Source organism: Balaenoptera acutorostrata, chromosome 6 (genome assembly GCF_949987535.1).
Source record: "Balaenoptera acutorostrata chromosome 6, mBalAcu1.1, whole genome shotgun sequence".
Taxonomy (NCBI): Eukaryota; Metazoa; Chordata; class Mammalia; order Artiodactyla; family Balaenopteridae; genus Balaenoptera; species Balaenoptera acutorostrata.
The window spans coordinates 88,536,433-88,558,995 of NC_080069.1; the positions used below are offsets into that span (position 1 = coordinate 88,536,433).

Consider the following 22,563-nt stretch of genomic DNA (forward strand, 5'->3'; position numbering starts at 1 on the left):
CTGGTAGGTGGGTGTCCCCTCCCCCTCGGTGTCAGCCCTGGTGTGTGCCTTGCCTTGGCCAGTGAGGTGGAAGTGGAAGTAACAGGTCACTTCTGAGCGGAAGCTTTAAGAATCAGTGCAGGCTTTGTCATTTTCTCTTTGCCTTTTGCCACTTGGACCAGCAGTGTGCCAGATGGTAGCTGCTTTATCATCCCGAGTCCCACAGGGATGAAGGCGATGGTGCAGAGCAGATCCCCCAGCCAACCTCTGATGGACCTGCAGCGTGAGTGAGAAAAAGAACCTTTGTGGTTTTAAGCCATTGAAATTTTGAAGTCATGACCACAGTGTACCCTAGCCTGTCCTGCCTGATAGAGTTAGAGAGCAACAGGAAAAACGGGACATTTCCCTGGAGAGCAGGTCTCCCCTCAGCAGAGCTATGGTGGCAGCTTTCACCTCTGTGTTCCTCAGGCTGTAGATGATGGGGTTCAGCGAGGGTGTCACAACCCCATAGAACAATGCGATAATCTTAGCCAAGTTGGGGTCCTTGGCCTTGGGCTTGAAGTACTTGAAGGAGATGGTCCCATAGAAAACCACCACCACTGTGAGGTTGGCAGAGCAGGTGGAGAAGGCTTTGTGCCAGCCGGCAGCAGAGGGCACCCTCAGGATGGCAGCAAGGATGAAAACGTAGGACAGGCAGATGAGCAGCAGCGGGGCCAGTGTCACGACAGTAGTGGCCACCATTGTTAGCAGCGCGTTTAGAGAGACGTCCCCACAGGCTAGTTTCAGCACTGCCAAGATCTCACAGAAGAAGTGGTTGATGACATTGTGGCCACAGAAGGGGAGGCTCCAGGTGAGAATGGATTGCAGCGGGGAGTTGGCAAAGCCTGTCCCCCAGCTCAGCGCCGCCATCCACGTGCACGTCTGCCTGCTCATGAGCTCTGAGTACCAAAGCAGCTGGCAGATGGCCACGTGATGGTCACACGCCATCATGGCCAGGATCAGGCACTCCGTGGAGCCCAACGCCAGGGTCAGGAACATCTGCAGGGCGCAGCCAGGGGAGGAGATGGTGCTTTGGGTTTCCAGGAAATTGACCAGCATGAGAGGCACAAAGGAGGATGTGTCACAGATATCCATGAGGGAGAGGTTGCTGAGGAAGACGTACATGGGGCTGTGCAGGCGGGGGTCCAGCATGTTCAGCCCGATGAGGAGGGTGTTCCCCAGCACTATCACGGAGGAGATGCCCAGGCAGAGTACAAACAGCACCATCTCTAGGTTGTGGTGCTCGTGTAGCCCCAGCAGGACCTACTCTGTCACGGCCGTCTGGTTGGCCCCATCCATCTCATTCTCCCTCCTTTCCCGTCTGGACCACACGGGTGTTGGAAAAAGCACCAGCTGGCCTGGGAGCCAAGCAACCTGGATGTCTGACCTGGGGCGGATCAGCCCTGCCTCTGGAATTTAGTCTCACCATCTGTATAATAAGAGAGTGGACTTCAGGTCTGCAAGCCGGCCCTCTCAGCTCTGCAGTTCTGGTGTAACTTAGGGGAGGCGGGGCCCATTCTAATCCCCTAGGCTCTTCTCTCTTCTCCCCTGGGTGGACTCAGGGAAGACAAGAGTAGGGTTCATGTTTCAGGTGCTCCTTTGGAATCTAAAGCGTTCTTGCTTGTTAAGAGGAAGCATCTTTTCTAGGTTATGACTTCATACGGCTAAATTATGCCCATAGTGTTTCAGATTCATTCACTCACTGAACATTTGTTGAATGCCTGCTCTGTGCTAGGTATTGTTTAGGTGCTGGGGCTATAGTTGTACGAAAAATAAGTGGATAAAAAGATGCCACACCTGTCACAAGTGCTGCCCCTGTTTCTTAAGTGAGATGAGCTCGGGAAGGGAGGTGGGTGATGAGTGATGCTCGCTTAGCGCTCCTTTGGGCATAAAGGTTGAACATTTCCACTCCATAGGATGTGTAAGCCTTATTCTGGCCATTCCTCCTTAAGGAATCACAGACCATCCATTGATTTTTAAAAGAACATACAAGAACATACATAGCCCAATAGAGCCGCCGTTCACAGCATTTAACCCTGGTCATGAAAGCCAAGTGACTCTCTTCTTGGCCTCCATATTACTTTTTAGGATAAATAATATCAACAGTAATCTCACACAAAGAGGGAAACCAGGTCTCACGTGGTAGAGGCGTCGTCAGTCATTGACTAGCTTTATAAAGGGAGGGTGGGAAAGGTTGCGGTCTTCGCCCAGGTAGCTTCCGTTGCTCGTCTGAGCTGGTCTCAGCCTCTTTGGGAAACGCCGGTGTCACGAGGGAGCGAAGTGTCAAGTGTTAGATGGGAAAGCTGTCTTGTAGCCCCAGTGATCCCTGGTGTAAGGGAGAAATAGGAGCTGAGGGTGAACTTTAACCTTTCAGAAGATATATACCTACCCCTCCCTCACTCCTTTCACACCTAGCTTTACTGTGAGGCCTCTGTCTTGTGACAACATTGGAACCCTGTCCTTCCTCCAGGGCTGGATCTTCCCCCTCATTCCTCCTGCCTAATTGCACCTATCATTTGTAGGGGCCGATGGGCTCACCCTCTCCTGAATAAACCATGTCTTTTCCCAGCACTACATCTTTGCCCAAGAAGTTCCCTTTTGTAGGCAGTCCTCCATCTCTTCCCCAGTGGGGGCGTTCCTGCTCCTTCTTCAGAGTCCAGCTCATCTCTCCTCCTCTCCCTCCTGCACCCTGCAGAGTCACCTGCCCCCTTCTTGTGCTCCCACAGCCCCTGGCCATCCTCTGTGCTCTTGTGTTGTGCACCTGTCTCCTCTACCACCCTTGAGAGCGGGACTGTCTCCTTCCTCTCGGCACCTCGTACAGCGAGTGCTGCCAAGGACAGTCACTCAACGGATATGCAGCGCAGGATTCTGAAAACCCAGCGTTGCAAGCCAGCTCCAGCTCTAACTAGCTGTGTGATGTTGACCAAGTCACTTGGCCTTTGAGACTCAGTTGCCTTCTGAAAAATGGGGATTCTGTGTAGCCAGATGAGACACACACAGAAAAGTGCTGGTGAGCCGCCCAGCAGCGAGGCTCCAGATCAACGACTGCGTCTTCAGCCACAGGCACCTGCTGGATCTGTGCTCGCCCCCTCCCCGCACAAGAGCTCCAGCGTCTGTCATGACCCCCCCTCTCCCCAGAGCCTGTGTTGGTTTTCCCTCTTCCAGCCTAAATCAAGGTGATTGTTAGGGGTGTTTCTGGAACATACAGGGGTAGTTGATAAATCTGGGTCAGCCAATGACCGTAAATCTTATCCACGTAAACATTTAAAAGTAGTGATTCTCTTGCTGAAGTTTGACAAAAAGTTAAAGAATTACCTGAGTGTGATGGTTCGTTCGTTCCCTCATTCATCAAATTGTTATTGAGCACCTACTGTGTGCTGGGTGCTGGGAACACAGCAGAGGCAGATGCGGCTTCTGGCCTAATAGAGTTTACACTCATTTCGTTGCTCTCTGGTGACCTTGGTCACATCCCTTCCTCTCTCAGCTTTAGAAACCTCTGAGATTCTCTTTGAGTCTGGGATGTAAAGTAAAACCTGAGGTCTGGAAAGAAGAAGTTAAAAGGAAGCATCTTTCCTGGGTTGTGACTTCACGTGGCTGGATTAAGCCCAAAGCTTAATTTCAGATTCAATTATAAGGCCTCGGTCTTTGTTGGGTGTGTTGCCCAAAAAAGACCTTTTTTTTTTTTTTTTTTTAATTTATTTATTTATGGCTGTGTTGGGTCTTCGTTTCTGTGCGAGGGCTTTCTCTGTTGCGGCAAGTGGGGGCCACTCTTCATAGCGGTGCGTGGGCCTCTCACTATCGCGGCCTTTCTTGTTGCGGAGCACAGACTCCAGACGCGCAGGCTCAGTAATTGTGGCTCACGGGCCTAGTTGCTCCGTGGCATGTGGGATCCTCCCAGGCCAGGGCTCGAACCCGTGTCCCCTGCATTGGCAGGCAGATTCTCAACCACTGCGCCACCAGAGAAGCCCCAAAAAAGACCTTTTAACCTCAAATTTTGACACTGGACATAGGTGTGGAGGGTGTTTTCAGGCAGGTAAAAGGTGGGAAATAGCCTGACTCTGCATTTCTCTTCCCCACCCTTGTCTCCAACAAAAAAACCAAGTGGGAATGGCACAGGCATTTGAGGGCTTTTGTCATCAGGCTCTGGTCTGCCCTCCTGCCTCACCTCCTGTACCTTCATGCACCCCTGCTCAGCCTCAGACCACTCCCCACTGATGGACAAATCCCGCACGCTCCTGTCTCGTCCCTTCTCATCCTTTCCTCAGCTGGAGTGGCCTTTCTCTTCCACTCATCCTCCAAGGCTCAGCTCACACACACCTTCTCTGTGGGGCCTGCCTTCCCAGTCCACAGAACTGACCATCCCGAAAACATGACGCTCACACAGCCGCTAGCACAGTTAGTTTGTTGTGTGTGTCGTTCTCTGTCACACAACAGACTGTGAGCTGTGGAAATCAAAGGGCTGTGTCCAGTTCATCCCTAATACCGTGCAGTGCCTGCACACAGGAGGTGCCATTTGAGATCCAGTGCTTTTCTTCTGCCAAAATCCTGATCCCAGATTTCTTACCTTGAGATCACCCTCTCTCGCCTTCCCCCAGAGCACACACCAGCAGAACAACGACGCAGCCGTGTGATTGCTGGGAGGAGAACTTTAGTGGGGCCGGTCTCCTCCCTGCAGGGATAGCTGCTCTCTCTGGAGAGCTAAATCAGGAGAGTGATAGGTTTCCTTACCATTTAAGAGTCTGATCATAACACATTCATGGAAATTAGGAACAGCCCACTAGGCCATAGGCTTATGACCCCAAAGAAATAAGGCTGTGTCTAGAAAATACCATGCTGCCAGGTTACCGACAGCTTTGACTGCAACGTGGGCCCAGGCTGGGACATCAGGGAGCAGCTGTGGTTCCCTTGGTCCATCAGTTAAGATGAGCTGGGTTTTGCTGCAATAACATACAACCTCATAATTTTAGTGGCTTACCACGACAGAGGTTTAGTTCTCATGCTGCATGTCCATTGCAGGTTTTCAGGGGGCTCTGTTCCAGGTCATCATCCTCAGAGACCCTGGCTCCACCACCTGGGACATCACCAGTTGTTACGGCTGGGGAAGAACACACCAGAGCCTCTCACACCAGAAGTTAAGTGCTCCGACCCAGAAGTGACTTGTATCCCAAATACCCACAACGCACTGGCCTGTGCAGTCCTACGACATGCTCAGGAGGAAGAGGACCAGAAACATTGCAGAGCACTTGGGTACGATGGCGTTTCGCAATACACTCAGGAAATCACTCTAGCATCTGTCTGCCAGGCCTCTCACCCTGTCATGTCCTGGAAAGTCAGGTATCCAGAGTGATAGGAAATTGAGTGTCTCTGAGAGTCATTGTCTAATCCACTCCCCAGTTTTACCCCTCCTGAGAGGCAGGGAGATGCCATGGAAGGAGCCCTGGACTGGGAGTGAGGGGCCCAGATTGGATTCTTGCCTTTGTTCCGATTCTGCTATATGACCTTGGTCCAGTTTCTCCTTGTGTGAAATAGAGCCATTCAGTTAGCTTGTCCCTGGTACTCTGTGCAACCTTCAAAACATTCCCTCCTCACATCTTTCTAGCAACTTCCAACCCTGAGGTCTGACAGACCGAGGGTCACTTTGCATGGTAAATATCATGTCAATTTCATTGGCTGGTAAATCTAGTTTGAACCATTTAATACTTATTTTAGGCTTTACATATTATTTTAAAAGGAAGGTGAGGGGCATAACAAGAAGAAGCTCCTGCTACAATTTCCTGGAAATGCCTGGATCTGGGATTCCCGCTTCACGTTCCTCACTGTGTTAGCAAAGCAGGTGAGTGTGGGCTTTGAGGTGAGTCAGAGCAACCAGGGCCCATGTCCCAGACCTGCCACTTGCTAAGTGTTTTCTCAGCCTCAGCTTCCTTACCTGTGGAGATAAGAATAGTATTTCCTCATGGGGTGATTTTGAGGATCCAGTGAAAGCTCTTAGCACAGAGCTTGGCACATGGTAAGTATTCAGTCAGTGGTAGCTGATATTATTACTATCATTATGTTCCCTTCCCCAAGCAGATATTCTGGTTTTTTGCATGTTTAAAAAAAAGTTCATGAGAAGAGTCAACATGCTAGATGGATTCTCCTTACCTCCTACCTATTGGCCCAGTGGCATTAGTGCAGGCAGGTGGCTGAAGCAGCTGCCCCATGAGGTGACCTGAGGCTTGGGAGAGCAGAGCAAGGGAATACTGAGTTCATTACCAGCAGACACACTGTCCTGGGATGGGCCGGTGAGAGGCCCTGAGGCCCAGCCTCCTGGTCCCTTGCCATGTAGACAGGTCGCGTGCTCCTTGCCTTTGGGGACCTCTCAGTCCCTGCCCAATTTAAAGTTCAAACTCTGCAACTACACAAGTTTGCACATTTGGCAGCTATGGGGCTTCAGAGACCTCAGATTCCCTGTGCTTCTCCAGGAGGGCCTGGCTGGGTGAGGAGGGCACAGGAGAGACACTGGACAGAGAATCTGAAGACCAGGTCTCATTGCAACCCTTCCCCTTGGACCTGAGGCTCGGGCGCTGTGACCCCTGCCCTTGGCCTGGGCGTCCTGGGCTGGGAAATGGGGTGTCTCCTTCCAGGAGTGCTGTGGGGACCTGCACTCATGAAAGGTTAAGGAAAGTGAATTGCTGTACAGGGTGAGACCCCGAGCCCTTGTGAGGGACCATGAAGTCAGGGGTTGAGCCAGGTGCATGAGTTTCTGCAGGTTCCCCTTTCCATTTCCCTTCCCATGTCCTCTTTCCTTCACAATAAAGAATGACAACTTGACACAGTTTAGGGACTAAAAAACAGCCTTAAATAATGCAGCAGCAGTTGCAGATTTTCCCATTATACTATGATTTGTCTCTTGGAATTTTCTTTTTTGTCAAGGACACAGGTCAAAATAAATACTGGAAGATTGTCCCCACTTATTTTCCAGCTGCTTGGGAACGGGGCTGTCTTGCCACCTGTGGTTGCCCGCAAATGCGTCCTAACAAGCTCATCACCGTCCTCCCACCCCTCCAGCCTGATTCTTTCATCTTCCCCGTAACTCAGGGTTTCTTTCAGGGTGGAGCGCGATCCACCCAAATAAGCCAGAAGCCCGGGCACCAGCGCACAGTCCCCCTCTCCCTCAGCCACCTCTGCAATCAGCTGAATGTCCCCAAGGTTTCTCAGCTCCGCCCTCTCTGCCTGACTGCCCACCTGGGTCAGGCCCCGTGGGTGCCTGGGTTATGACACCAGCTTCCACGCTTCCTGCCCTCAGCCCGGGGCCCTTCTCGTCTGTGCTCTACTCTGGAGCCACAGATCTTCCATTTCTCGAAAATAATATTATTTTTAAGTTCAAAGTGATGTTCGTTTTAGAAGTATTGGACAATAGTGGAAAGAATAATTAAGAAAACAGTATTTATCTGTAACCCCATCAGCCAAAGGAAATGACTATTAGTTCACGTTTTGTCTTAATTTTCCAGAATTTTCTACATACATACTTATTCATATATCCATAAGAAAAATACCTTTAAAGAATTAGGATTATAATATGTTCTGCCTTTTTCTGTTAATTACAGTGTGAGAATTTCGCATCATCAAATATCCTTCAAAAAATAGGATTTCTAATGGCTGTGTCACAGTCTATCATTGGGCTCCACCAGGATTTCTTTAAACATTCTGCTATACTTGGACATTAAGATACTTACAATTTTTTGTTATCATAAATAATGCTGTGATTAATATCCATATATATATATATATATATATATATATATATATATGTATACTTATACATAAATCTTTGCACCTCTAATAATTTTCTCAGACTAATTCCTAGAAGTAGAGGTGTTGTGTCAGAAGGTCTGAAGTTTTTAAGTCTCTTGATTCATACCCACAGCTTACTTGGCAGGAAGGTCATATTAATTTATTCCCACCCCCACCAGCAGTGTATGACATTACCTACTTCACTGCACCGTAGTTAACAATAGACATTAAAAACAATTCTTCGACAATTTCATGGGTGAAGAAAGGTATCTAATCAGTGACCTTTCTAAAAGTATCGATAAGTATGATTTTAAACCCAAATGCCCACAGGATAAAGTCCTAACCCCTGTCGTGGCATCAAAGGCCTAGCAGAAGGTCTTAGTGGCAGCGGTCACTCTGGCTTGGTCAGGCTGTGAGCTGTGGGGCTGTGCTTCCCTCCTCTGTGCCTCTGTTCTGACCAACCAAGGAAACAGGAAGAGGGACTGGAGGGGAACTGAGGGCTCAAGCAAGGAATGTGCTTTACCTGCAGCCAGGGGGCAGGAGAGCTGGCCTGCTGCTTGAGACCAAGCTCAGCTCTCCCATCACATGGACGGTGACACTGAGGCCAGAGGGGGCAGGGAATGGAGATGCTCTCTGAATGTGAGTCCATTTCCTCTGTGTGTTCACTGAGCTCTCAGAGAGGAAAGCTGGGAAAAGGCTGAGCACCAGGAAGAGGTAGCTATGGCAGGGTCTTAGTGGGTGGGCTGAAGACAGGTAGAGCAGAGTCTCCCCAAGGCCAGGTGAGGCCTGGATGCCGGGCAGGGAGGCCCCGGAGGCTACTGCTGCTAAAAGGGAGACAGGGGACTCCAGGCCCTAAGCTGCTTGGAGTGATTGGTATCCCGGTGGCTGGGCAGGTCTGGAAATCTTGGATGCTGGGACTCATCACTGCCTCTACTGTCACTTCCCAAGGCAGTAGGTCATGCCTGTCATCTGTGAGCTCCATCTCAGCTCTGCTCAGATTTGGGAAGGACCCCAGGCTCTGCCATTGTCACCCCTACATCGACGTGTTTTCTATTTATCTAAGAAGTCTATTTATTTATTTAAGGGCCTGGGGTTGGGCCGGGCTGGACCTTGGGACAGAGTGGAATCTGATACTACCCGCTCTTACAGTAACACTGAAAATAAAGCAGGAGGAGCACGGTGAGAGGTGCAGAGTGGGGAGGCTTCCTGGCGGAGGTGGCATTCAAGATGGGCCTTGAGATGGGGGCAGGGATAAGTTAGGAGTGTGGAATTAACAGATACACATTACTATATATAAAACAGAAAAACAAGAACCTCCTGTATATCACATGTGACTATATTTAAAAAATAAAAAGATGGGCCTTGAGGGTCAGGCAGTCCTTTTACGCGTGGAGCTGCGTGCTGGATGGAGGCTGCCTTGTGGAAAGAACCAGCAAGGGCACAGAGCTGGGCAGTGCTGGGCAACACTGAGGCTCACGCCCGGCTGGTGTGTGCGGCTGACAGGAGGAGGCTGTGGGGCACAGGACGGGGAGGGGGTTTAGTCAGGGCCAGCTTGTGGGGTCCTCGAATGCCCCGCTGAAGACCTCACAGTTCATCCTGAGAGCTCTGGGGAGCCATCCAGGGGTTTCAGTCAGGAGAGTGACAGGATCACATGTACTTTTCAAAAAGATCCCTCTGGATGCCCCTTGGAGGAGAGATTGGGAGGAACAAGACTGAAATCCTAAGGCCAGACAGGAGGCTGGTGTAAAGATGCAGGCAGTGATGCTGAGAGCGCCCCATGGCTCTGCCGAGGGGAGGAGCTGAGGGGTGACTGTGAGCTCCTCTGTGGCAGGATCAGTGGGACTTGGTGCTGCGTTTCTGGGCTGGAGATTCCAGACCCGCAGCCCTCACTGTAGGCTAATGAAGGCCTGGCCTGCTAGCCTGCAGAGCCCCGGCCTCCCTCACCTGGAGGTCCATCTCCTGCCCCACACCTTCCTGGCAGCCTCCTTCACTTCCTTGTTCCTCAGGCTGTAGATGACGGGATTCAGCATGGGCGTGACCACAGCATAGAGGACCATGGAGACCTCATCAGAGATGCGGGCCTCCTTGCTCCTGGGTTTCATGTACATGAAGAAAAGCAGCACCACAGCCAGGTGCGCCGAGCAGGTGGAGAAGGCCTTGTGGCGTCCAGCGGTTGAGGGCACCCTCAGGATGGTGGCCAGGATAAGCATGTAGGACAGGCAGATGAACGCCAGGGGCACGGGCAGCAGCAGGATGGCACCCACCCACAGGAAGACCTCGTTGACTGACGCATCACCGCACGCCAGCTTCAGGACTGCCAGGATTTCGCAGATGAAGTGATTGACCACACGGTGGCCACAGAAGGGCAGCCTCATGGCGATGACTGTCTCAGTCACTGACTTGAAGAAACAGAGTACCCAGGCGGCTCCCGCCAGCAGCAAGCAGAGCCGGTGGGTTATCAGCACAGGGTACCTGAGTGGCCGGCAGATGGCCAGGTAGCGATCATAGGCCATGATGGCGAGCAGCAGACACTCTGTGGAGCCCGTGGACAGGCTCAGACACATCTGCATCGCGCAGCCAAGAAAGGAGATGGTCTTCTGGGCCGACAGGAGGTGGACCAGCATCAGGGGCACAAAGGTGGACGTGTAGCAGATATCCAGGATGGAGAGGTTGCCCAGGAAGAAGTACATGGGTGTGTGCAGGTGGACGTCCAGCACGCTCACTGCCACGATGGCTGTATTCACCAGCAGGGTCACCAGGTACATGGCTGAGCACAGAGGGAAGAGCAGGTGCTCCAAGGCTGGGTAGCCCGAAAATCCTTTCAGAAAGAACTCAGAGACCTCTGTCCTGTTGACCAGCTCCATACAGCAGGGCCCTGGGGGGCACAGCTGGGAGGCAGGGAAAGAGGGTGCAGGGTGGCGGGGAGCCCACAGAGTCTCTTTAGGGATGAGGTGTATTGCTAGGGTCTTTTCCAGCTCTGACACACTCTCTCTCTGCGACTTTGGGCAGTCCCCAGTCTTCTAGGCTGCGATTTATCCGTGTGAAAAATGAGGATTGATGTGGATCAGAATTTCCCTAAGAGTCTTAATGGAAATGTTAGTAGGCAACCTGAAAAATCAATTTGAAACAACATTGGGTTAATCAAAAGTAAATAATATACTGCAGGACTTCTCAGAGCCTTTAATGCCCCACTGTGATTTGTGACTTTCTGAAAGCAGTGTAGAGTATGTAATTCCCAAACTTATTTGACCATAGATCCTCCTTTTACAGAACACCCATTAACCTCCTGCAAATAAGTATTCTACCAACATAGTCTGGGAAGCAATGGGCTGGATCAAAGGTCCTCAGATCTTAGAATCACTTGGAAAGTTTGTTAAAACACAGATTTCTGGGCTCTATCCCCAGAGTTTCTAACTCATTAGGTCTGAGTGATGCTGCTGCTGTTGGCCAAGGGACCACACTTTGAGAATCACTGGGCTAGGTGGTCTCTGAGGGTCCTCCTGGCTTTCAGGAAGCCTCTGAGCTACTTTACACTGTTCCCACTGTTGGGGATGCCCTTCTTTCTCCCTCAGCCTGCAGAAATCTGACTTGTCTCTGCAGGTCAGCTCTGGTCTCCATGCATGAAGCACACCTTGTGCCTCGCACTGGAGGGGCTCCTGGCCCCTGAGCCTACCAGAGCGCTTGTCCACCTGTCCCCCCATAGGGCCTGCTTCATCAGCTACTGTGTGTGGACTGACCTTCAGAATCTGCCTCCATCGTGTGTTTTTGAGTGAAAATTTGATAGATCTTTTGGCCCTGCCTCAAACCTCCTATTTTCTCTGAACCTGAGCCAGGGCTGCTTTGACTTCATGAACTCCTAGGCATCAGCGTGGAATATTCCCTGAGAGGTCAACTCGTTGGAGCTCCCATTGTGCAGGTAGGGAAACTGAGGCCACACAGCAGATCCCTGGCAAGGCGAGTCTAGAATCCAGTCCTCCCAACAGCATGACAGCTGCACCATGCTCAGAGCAGATGTTTGCCTCTGTTAAACCCCAAATCTTGGTTGGTCTTTTACCGCACTGGATGGACGTCTTTCTCCCAAGTCCCCACCCTGCCCCTAATCTTCTCACCAGCTAAGGAGCATGACTTAACTTTTCCTTGGTGTTTCGGGCACTTGGCACTATGTCACTAAACCCTGGGATGCACCGCCCAAGCCTGGGTCTGGGTTAAGCTCCAATTCCTGTCAATGCCTCCCTTGTAGCAGACGATTTCCTTCTTAGTCCTCCCATTTTTCAGAATCAAGAAGTGATTGGGTTCCTACCATATGCCAGGCATTGTGCTAGGCGTTAGGGGAACGAATGAGAACACGTGTGCCCCCAGGCCACTGGATCCCAAACATTCCCAGGCAGAACTCCTCTCCAGTTCCCACCCCAGCCTCATCCTGCTTCTGTTTGCGCGCCTCTAGTGACAGGAAGCGCTTTACTCCCTTAGACATAACTTCTCTTCTTTTCTTTGTGCCTTCAGGCCACTTGAAGGGTCACAAAATCCTTCCTGATATGGAGTCTCTCTGGGTATCCCTGGGCCTCCACCACCCCGCGAGGCCCAGGCTGGGGGGCCCCTGTGGACGCTCCTCACACATACGAATGCAGGGTCCCGAGCTTTGGTCCCTACCTCAGGGGCTGAGGGGCCTTTTCTGCAGCAAGGAGAGCTCCGACCTTGCCCCAGGTCCACAGATAGGAGGTCTTGCCTCACTTTGACTGTGTCTAGAGACGTCGTGGGTTCGGGGAGTGTGAGCTGTGAGCTCCCTTCTAGTTTCGGCCGGGAAACTCTGAGGCTGGCTTCCTGGAGAGGCACCCTCCCTGGACAGAGTATCAGTAGCAGCAGGCGCTGTGCCAGGGCTGGGGCAGGCCAGAGCTGCCTCTTTGCACGGTTCCATGTACCACATAATTTGTCCCCTACAGTCACTGGCAAACATCTGCAGTGATCGTCTACCTGTCCGAGTATATATACACCCACGCAGGTCCCCACAAACGCACCCACCTGTCTGTGTGTACACACGCCTGCCTGGCAGCCAGGCACACACATTCTCCTGTGAGTATATACGCCACACCAGGCTCGTGCGTGTATGTGTACGGTCATTGGCTTGAGCGTATGTACCTGTGCAGCAGGCACTCACTCTTGCTCTCTCTTTCTCACACACACACACATGCACACACCCCATTAGTGCAGACCCTCGGACCTGTGGCCAGGGCTTCAGAGGACCAGGCAGGACGACTTCCCCGGGAGGAGGTGTGTGGAGACCAGGCAGGGGCTGTGGAGGTATCACTAGAGAAGCAGCAGCCCGGAGGGTGGGAGCAAACTCTGCCCGGGGATGAACCAGGAGGACAAAGAAAGCTCAGAGCAGGGACATGGTCACCAGACCTGCTCAGTGCCTTGTCTGCCTTCCGGCCTGAGTGCTGAAAATCTGAGAATCTGAGCCTCCTGCCGTGCCTTCTCTCCTCCGGCTGGGGCTTGCGGGGTTGGGGGGGGTGGGGCAGTGGGGATGGGGGAGTGCGGGTGGGGGGGGAGTTGCAGGAAGCGGGGAGGAGGAGGGGTGTGGCTGCAGGCTGTGGGACAGACTCTGGTTCCCAAAGCAGGGCCAGGAACCTTCGTCTGCAGAGCCCACGGTGTCCTTCCTGCCTTCAGATCTCTTCTGGGCAAATGCTTTCTGAAAACCAGTTCAAATGCTACCTCTCCCGGGGAGCCTTCCTTTATCCTCTCCCAGGCTACCTGAGCCCTCTGTCCTTTGTGCATCAGGGCCCTGTGTTTGCACCTCCAGAATGGCGCTCACCTCTCTCACCCACTTCCTGCCTGTTGCCTACCCCAGCCAGCCCACAGGGATGCCAGCCCTCTCCCCTCCTCACCCAGATTCTGAAGGCCAAGTTGAAGGCCCCAGCCTGGCCACAGACAACTTCTTCCTGACTTGCTGCCACTTCCTGGGGCTAAGACAACTTGGGAGTGAGCAACTGGCTGCCAGATACGAGCTGTTCCTAGCCTGGATGACACATGGCCGAGCTGGGAGGGGTCTTGCAGGTCAGCAAGGCCACTCCCTTGTTATATATGGGGGAAGTAAAGCTCAGAGAGGGAAAGAGGCTTGCCCAGCACTGCACAGTGAATTAGAGGGGGAAGCCAAGGCTCCAGGAATTCCCCTGGGGCTCCTGACTCCCAGCCCCTTCCTCTGCCCCCATTTCCCCATTTTTTCACTTACCTTCAGGCTCTTCCAGATCCATGTCCCTTGTTCCCTGGAAAAAGTTGCAGAGACCAGGAACCTTCTCTGTCTGGAACTAGGAGAAAACAGGTCAAAGAAGCAGGTCTGAGCCTCCTCTATCCAGGGAACCCCTGTGGGCAGGACCCGGAGTTTCACACTGACTCAGCTTTCCAAACTAAGAAGACATGCCTAGGCTTTTGTAGAATTCAGCGAAGTGTTTGCAACTTGATAGACTAACGTGGAGCTTTTAGAATTTGGTGGAAGTAGACAAAGTACTTAGAATTCAGCGGAGTTCTTTGAAATGTGTCAGGTTTGGTAGAATTAGGAAATTCTGGTGGGCTCAAGGCTGAACAGGGTGCCCGATAGTTTACTATGGGCAGCCAGAGACTGCCTGACCTGGGCAGCTCCCAGCTCCATGCCAGCTGACAGCCTCCCGGGAAGCAGGCACCTTTCAAAGCTCCCTGCGCCAAGGGACTACACCATCCCCAAGGCAATTTAGAGGGAGAAGAGGAAATGTGCCCAGCTTAGAAACTTTGGGGTGCTTCAGGGATGATGTCCCAAAGACCCAATTACACAGAGTCTACTTAGAAATCTTAATTGGTGTGGAAAAGTTGGAGAAGGTGGCTCAGGGCCAGGGATCCACCCTCACAGGTCAGTCCCCAGCCAGTGCAGGCCGAGAATGTTTACAGGATCAATAAATGAATGAATGGATGGATGCACAATTAAATCAATGCATAAGCAATTCTCGGTGAATACATTTAAAGAGAAAGGAATGAGTGAGTGAACAAATGATAGGCAGGGTTGCTTTCCAGGAGGGTTAGAGGTTTTGGCTCAACTCTCATAGAGATCTTAAGAAAATGCAAAATCTGGAAAGAGTGTAACAGGGGAGGGAACTGGAGGGAGAGACAAAGAGAATTACAGAAGAGCAGAGCAGGGGCATCCTCACAGGCCATCCTGACCAACCCTCACTGTATGGACAGGAAAACTGCCCTAGAGAGTGAAGCAGCTGGCTCAGGTCACCTAATGAGGCAGAGGCATGGCCCTGGATTTGTCTGCACTTGAATTGTTTGTCCCTCAGTCAATGCAAAGCAGGTCACCCCAGGTCAGTTAGTGATTGGGTGCCTCTCACCTCCACCCACCCCTCTTCCCAGCCCTCAAAACAGTCATCGTGGTGGTTTCTCCTTGAGGTTCCTTCTAGTTTTCTGACTCCACACCTCTGAGGGCTTAAGGACATCTGTATCAAATAGGATAATTTTTATTTTGAAACTGGGTATTGTCATTGCTGTTGGATTTTTAACTATTTTAAAATTAAAAGTAATTTTATTAGCTTTTTATTTATTTGTGCAAATTGTACATATAGAACATTCTCGTAAAAAATACAAAGAATGCAGAAGTATATAGTGTTAAAGTGACACTCTGTTTTCATGTCCCCTCCTCCCCACTCCCCAAAGGTGACCAGTGTTATTAGTTTTATGTATGTCTATCAGGTACTTTTCTGGTCTTTTATATCTGCATATCTACACATAGAAATAGATTTTGTGATCATGTGTAAGGTTGGCTTTTTAGCAGGCTCTTTTGTTGCAGTCTTACTGAAGATAAGTGATATACAAATGCACACATTTAAATCATATAATTTGATAAATTTTAACATATGTATACAGTCATGAAACCATCACCACAATCAAGATTGTGAGTTTATCTGTCATCCTCAAAGTTTCCTCACGCCCCTTGGTAATCCATTCCTCCCTCCCCCAAGCAGGCCATCACTGACCTGCTTTCTGTAAATATAGATCACTTGCATTTTCTAGCATTTTACATACATGGGACTATACAGAATGTACTCTCTTAAAATATGGCTTCCTTTAAAAAAAAAATGGCTTCCTTTACTCAGTGTAATTATTTTGAGGGTCATTCATGATGTGTGTATCAATAGCTCTTTTCCAAAATAACATCTTTATTGAGCTATAATTCAAATGTCATACCGTTTCCCCATTTAAAGTGTACAATTCAATAGTTTTTATTATGTTTACAGAGTTGTGCAACCATCATCACAATCAGTTTTAGCACATTTTTATCACTTCCAAGAGAAACTCTGTACCCGTTAACAGTGACTCTCCGTTTCCCCTCAAGCTTCCTCTGGCCCTAGGCAACCACTAATCTACTTTCTCTCTCTATAATTCTATTCTGGTCATTTTATATAAATGGAATCATATGATATGTGTCCCTTCGTGACTGGTTTCTTTCACATAGCATAATGTTTTTAAGGTTGACCTATATTATAGCATGTATCAGTACTGAATTTCTCTTAATTCCTAGATAAAATTCCACGTTATGTATGTCTTTTTCCATTTGGGCTGCTGTAACAGAATACCATAGACTGGGAAGCTTAATAAAGAACAGAAATTAATTTTTCATAGTTTTAGAGGCTGGGAAGTTTAAAATCAAGGCTCAGGTAGATTTGGTGTCTGGTGAGAGCCCACTTCCTGGTTCTTGGACTACCGTGTTCTAGCTGTGTCCTCACATGGCAGGAGGGGTGAGGGAGCTCTCTGGGGTCTATTTAATTTAATTTAAATTAAATTAAATTAAATTTTATTTTTTGGCATTCTCTTATTTTCTTGGCGTTCTTTTTTAAAAAATTTATTTGATTGAAGTATAGTTGATTTACAATGTTGTGTTAATTTCTACCATATAGCAAAGTTGTGTTAGTGTCTGGTGTACAGCAAAGTGATTCAGTTATACATATATATAATAGTTTATATCTGCTAATCCCAAGCTCCCACTCCATCCCTACCGCTCCCTCTCTTTGCAGCCACAAGTCTGTTCTCTATGTCTGTGAGTCTGTTTCTGTTTTGAAGATAAGTTCATTTGTGTCATATTTTAGATTCCACGTATAAGTGATATTATATGGTGTTTGTCTTTCTGGCTTACTTCTCTTAGTATGATAATCTCTAGGTCCATCCATGTTGCTGCAAATGGCATTATTTCATTCTTTTTTATGGCTGAGTAGTATTCCATTACATATATGTACCATATCTTCTTTATCCAATCATCTGTCAGTGGACATTTGGGTTATTTCCATATCTTGGCTATTGTAAATTGTGCTACAATGAACATTGGAATCTTTTTGAATTATAGTTTTTTCCAGATACGTGCCCAGGAGTGGGATTGCAGGATCATATGGCAGCTCTGTTTTTAGTTTTTTGAGGACCCTCCATACTGTTTTCCATAGTGGCTACACCAGTTTACATTTCTGGGGTCTATTTTATAAGGGCACTAATCCCATTCATGAGGGCTCAACCCTTATGACTTAATCATCTCCCAAATGCCCCACCTCCTAATATCACATTAGGGATTAGGATTTCAACATATGAATATTTGGGGGACACAAACATTGTCTATGGCAATGGATATTTTAATTTATGCATTCATCATTTGATGGACATTTGAGTTTCCACTTTTTGACTGTTATGGATAATACTGCTATGAACGTTCATGTACAAGTTTTTGTGTGGACATATGTTTTCATTTCCCTTGGGTACATACCTAAGAGTGGAATTGCTGGGTCATATGATAACTCTATGCTTAACCTTTTGAGGAATTACCAGACCGTTTTCCAAAATGGCTGCACCATTTCACATTCCATCAGCAATGTATGAGGGTTCCAATTTCTCCGAAACCTCACCAACACTTGTTATTATCTGCCTTTTTGGTTATAGCCATCCTAGTGGATGTGATCTCATGGTGGTTTGCATTTTCTTGATGACAAGTGATGCTGAGCATTTTTCGTGAGCTTATTGGCCATTTATATATCTTTTTTGGAGAAATGGTTATTCAGATCCTTTGCTCATTTTAAAATTGGGTTATTTGTCTTTGCATTATTGTCCACTGTTTTCAAGAGCACGTTTAGGATTAACTTCTCCTCACTGTTTCAAATAGCGTCAGTTCCTTTGAGGGAGAGCTTTGGAATATTCTCTTCTTATAGACTGCCTCTTCCCCTGAACTAAGTCTCTGAGCCACTGCTGGGTGAGGGGTAGTAGCCTCTGGTCTTCTCAACTTGTCTCTCCCAGTGCCCTGAAAGCTGGGGTGGGTGAGATAGGAGCAAGTATTCTCTGGCTGCTGCATCTGGGGTAGAGCCTCCACCCTATGAGTGGAGACTCAGGGGAGGAAGGGAGCCCCCAATTTCTCAGCTGCACTAACCATAAATTTAGCCTCTGTGACTCAGAGTTGGAGGGGATGAGACATACTGGTGGCCTGCCTGCCCCATGATAAATGTTTTCTATGCATTTTGAAAAAATGTGTATCCTGCTGTTATCGGGTAAAGTGTTCTATAAATATCAGTTATGTCAATTTGGTTGAGAGTGTTGTTCAAATCTTCTGTATTTTTACTCATTTTCTCTCTACTTATCTTTTCAATTATTGACGGAGAGGTGATGAAATCTATGGCTGCAGTTAGAGATTTGTCTATTTCTTCTTCTCTTCGTCAGTTTTTGCTTCATATAGTTTGAAGCTCTGTCATTAGATACAGGAACTTTTACTATTGTTATATCTTCTTGATGAATTGACCCCTTTGTCATTTTCAGATGATCCTCTTTATCACTGTTAATATTCTTTAAAATCTACTTCATATGCTATTACTATAGATTTGGGTCTTTAAAAATTTAATCTGACAACCTCTGCCTTTTAATTGGGATGTTTACACCATTTACATTTAAAATGACTATGGAAGATGCAGAGAACAAATGCATGGATACCAAGGGGGAAAAGAGGGGTTGGGATGAAATGGGAGATTGGGATTGACGTACATACACTAATATGTATAAAATAGATAACTAATGAGAACCTGCTGTATAGCACAGGGAACTCCACTGTACAGTAGAAACTAACACAACATTGCAAAACAACTATACTCCAGTTAAAAAAAAAAAAAGACTATGAATATGGTTGGGTTTAAATCTTCCATCTTGCTGTTTATTTTCTATTGCTCCACCTGTTATTTTTTTCCATTTTTAATTTTGTTCTGTATTCTTTTGGATTAATTGAGTATTCGTTATGATTTCATTTTATCACCTGTGTTGGCATACTAGTTATTTTTAGTGGTTGCTTTAAGTATAACCTATCAGTTTACCTTTAATTAATATTGTACCTCTTCACCAACAGAGTGTAAACCTTTTAACAGTACACTTTTATTTCCCCCCTCTTGGGCTATTGTTGTCCTATGTTTTCATTCCACTTATGTTATATATCCTGTAATACCTTATTACTTTTGCTTCAAATAGTCAACTATTTTTAAAAGAAGTTTAAAATTTAGAGAAGAAAGTCTTTTATATTTATTCACATATTTTACACTTCCAGGACTCTTAATTGCTTTGTGTAGATCTAGATTTCTTTCTGGTATCACTTTTCTTTTACCTGAAGGAATTCTTTTAACATTCTTGTAGATATGGTCTACTGGTGATAAAGTCTCTCAGCTTTTGTATGTCTGAAAACATTTTTATTTTGCCTTCATTTTTGAGAGGTAGTCTTGCTTAGTATATGATCTGACAGTATTCCCCTCACCCTCCTCCATATTTTAAAGATGTTGCACTACTGTCCGGCTTGCATTATTTCTAACAAGAAATCTACCTCCATTCTTATGTTTGTTCCTCTGCATAATGTGTCTTTTTCATTGGCTGCTTTTAATATTTTTCTTTATCATTGGTTTTAAGCAATTTGATTATGATATGCCTTGGTGTAGTTGTTTTCATGTTTCTTCTGCTTGAAGCTTGTTGAGATTTTTGGATCTGTGGATTTGTAGTTTTCATCATATTTGAAAATTTTTCAACCATTGTTTTCTCACGTTATTTTTTCTGTCCACCATTCCTTTTCTTGGGATTCCAATTGTACTTATATTAAGGCACTTGAAGTTTTCCCAAAGCTCACTGATGCTCTGCTCTTTCTTTTCTTTTTCTTTTTCTTTTTTTTTCAGTCACACCACACAGCTTGTGGGATCTTAGTTCCCCAACCAGGGATTGAACCCTGGCCTTCGGCAGTGAGATCGCAGAGTCCTAACCACTGGACCACCAGGGAATTCCCGGTTCTTTCTTTTCTTTTTCAGTTTTTTCCCCTCTATGTTTCATTCTAGATAGTTTCTATTGCTATGTCATCAAGTTTACCAATATTTTCTTCTGTAAGCTCTGGTCTGCCATTAATCCCATCCAATGTATTTTTGTTTTTTGTTTTTTTTTTAATTTTTTTTATTTTTTTATTTTATTTATTTATTTATTTATTTATTTATTTTTGGCTGTTTTGGGTCTTCGGTTCGTGCGAGGGCTTTCTCCAGTTGCGGCAAGCGGGGGCCACTCTTCATCGCGGTGCGGGGACCGCTCTTCATCGTGGTGCACGGGTCTTTCTCTATCGCGGCCCCTCCCGTTGTGGGGCACAGGCTCCAGACGCGCAGGCTCAGCAATTGTGGCTCACGGGCCCAGCTGCTCCGTGGCATGTGGGATCTTCCCAGACCAGGGCTCGAACCTGTGTCCCCTGCATTAGCAGGCAGATTCTCAACCACTGCGCCACCAGGGAAGCCCATGTATTTTTGTTTTTAAAAAAAACCTTTAAAATGTTTTAGGTTGGCAGGAGAATTCCAAGATAGTACATAGATTTCCTGTATACCCTTCACCAAGCTTTCTCTAATGTAAACACCTTATATAAATGTAGTGCATCTATGAAAACTAAGAAATTAGTATTTTTACAACACTATTAATTAAACTAAGGCTTTATTCAAATTTCACCAATTTTCCCACTAATGTCATTTTTCTCTTTCTGGGGCCAATCAAGGGTACCTGTTGCGCTTAGTCATCCAATGTATTTTTTAATCTCAGAAATTGTATTTTTCATCTTTAAAAGTTCTATTTGGGTCTTTTAAAAAAAAATTCTGTCTTTCCTTAATGTGTGAAGCTTGCTTTTAAATAAATTACAATATAGACATTTACAGTGTAGACATTTCAATATACTTATTTGTTTCTTTTAATATGGTACTTAATAGTCTATTGTATAAATATACTAAAGTTTATTTGACCATTTCCTGTTATAAACATTTAGGTTATATCCCGTGTTTTTCTTTTGCCATGCAAACAATCTGCAAAGAATATGATTTTATGCAGCGCTTTGACACACATACAGATATTTCTCTAGGATAGCTGTCTTAATAGGGAATTATTGGATCAAAAGTGTAATTACTTAAATTTTTGAAAGATGCAACCAAATTGCCCTCAGAAATGCTGTCTTTTTTTTTTTTTACATCTTTATTGGAGTATAATTGCTTTACAATGGTGTGTTAGTTTCTGCTTTATAACAAAGAGAATCAGTTATACATACACATATATCCCCATATCTCTTCCCTCTGGCATCTCCCTCCCTCCCACCCTCCCTATCCTGCCCCTCTAGGCGGTCACAAAGCACCAAGCTGATCTCCCTGTGCTATGCGGCTGCTTCCCACTAGCTATCTATTTTACATTTGGTAGTGCATATATGTCCATGCCACTCTCTCACTCTGTCCCAGCTTACCCTTCCCCCTCCCTGTATCCTCAAGTCCATTCTCTAGTAGGTCTGTGTCTTTATTCCCATCTTGCCCCTAGGTTCTTCATGACGATTTTTTTTTTGATTCCATATATATGTGTTAGCATACGGTATTTCTTTTTCTCTTTCTGACTTACTTCACTCTGTATGACAGACTCTATGTCCATACATCTCACTACAAATAACTCGATTTCGTTTCTTTTTATGGCTGAGTAATATTCCATTGTATATATGTGCCACATCTTGTTTATCCATTCATCTGTTGATGGACACTTAGGTTGCTTCCATGTTCTGGCTATTGTAAATAGAGCTGCAATGAACATTATGGTACATGTCTCTTTTTGAATTATGGTTTTCTCAGGGTATATGCCCAGTAGTGGGATTGCTGGGTCGTATGGTAGTTCTATTTTTAGTTTTTTAAGGAACCTCCATACTGTTCTCCATAGTGGCTGTATCAATTTACATTCCCACCAACAGTGCAAGAGGGTTCCCTTTTCTCCACACCCTCTCCAGCATTTATTGTTTGTAGATTTTTTGATAATGGCCATTCTGACTGGTGTGAGATGATATCTCATTGTAGTTTTGATTTGCATTTCTCTAATAATTAATGATGTTGCGCATTCTTTCGTGTGTTTGTTGGCAATCTGTATATCTTCTTTGGAGAAATGTCTATTTAGGTCTTCTGCCCATTTTTGGAAGAAATGCTGTCTTAATTTAAATCTCCAAGTGTGCAACAGTACTAATTTCTCAATACCCTGACAGATGCTGTGTGTTATCAGCCTTTTGTATTTTCTGTTATGATGGATGAAAACGGATACCATATTGTTTTATTTTGCATTTATCTGATTACTAATAAGGTTAGGTATAATTTCATGCTTCAATTTTTGCTGTTATATTTTTTCCTTTTGTTAATTGTCTTGATATTTTATGCCCATTCTTCTAATTTTGAAGAATACTGATTTTCTAAGAGTCCCTTATGTATCCTCTGTGAT

General features: G+C 46.7%; 1 protein-coding gene and 1 pseudogene across 1 annotated transcript; both read right to left on the reverse strand.

Annotated features, from left to right (window-relative positions):
• Window positions 1-330: 330 nt before the first annotated feature.
• LOC103012496 (olfactory receptor 13C7-like) lies at window positions 331-1,320 on the reverse strand (annotated as a pseudogene).
• Window positions 1,321-9,731: 8,411 nt separating this feature from the next.
• LOC103012779 (olfactory receptor 13J1-like) lies at window positions 9,732-10,655 on the reverse strand. Its single transcript, XM_028162539.2, has one exon. The coding sequence runs from the start codon at window positions 10,653-10,655 to the stop codon at window positions 9,732-9,734; it is 924 nt and encodes a 307-aa protein (XP_028018340.2).
• Window positions 10,656-22,563: the final 11,908 nt, after the last annotated feature.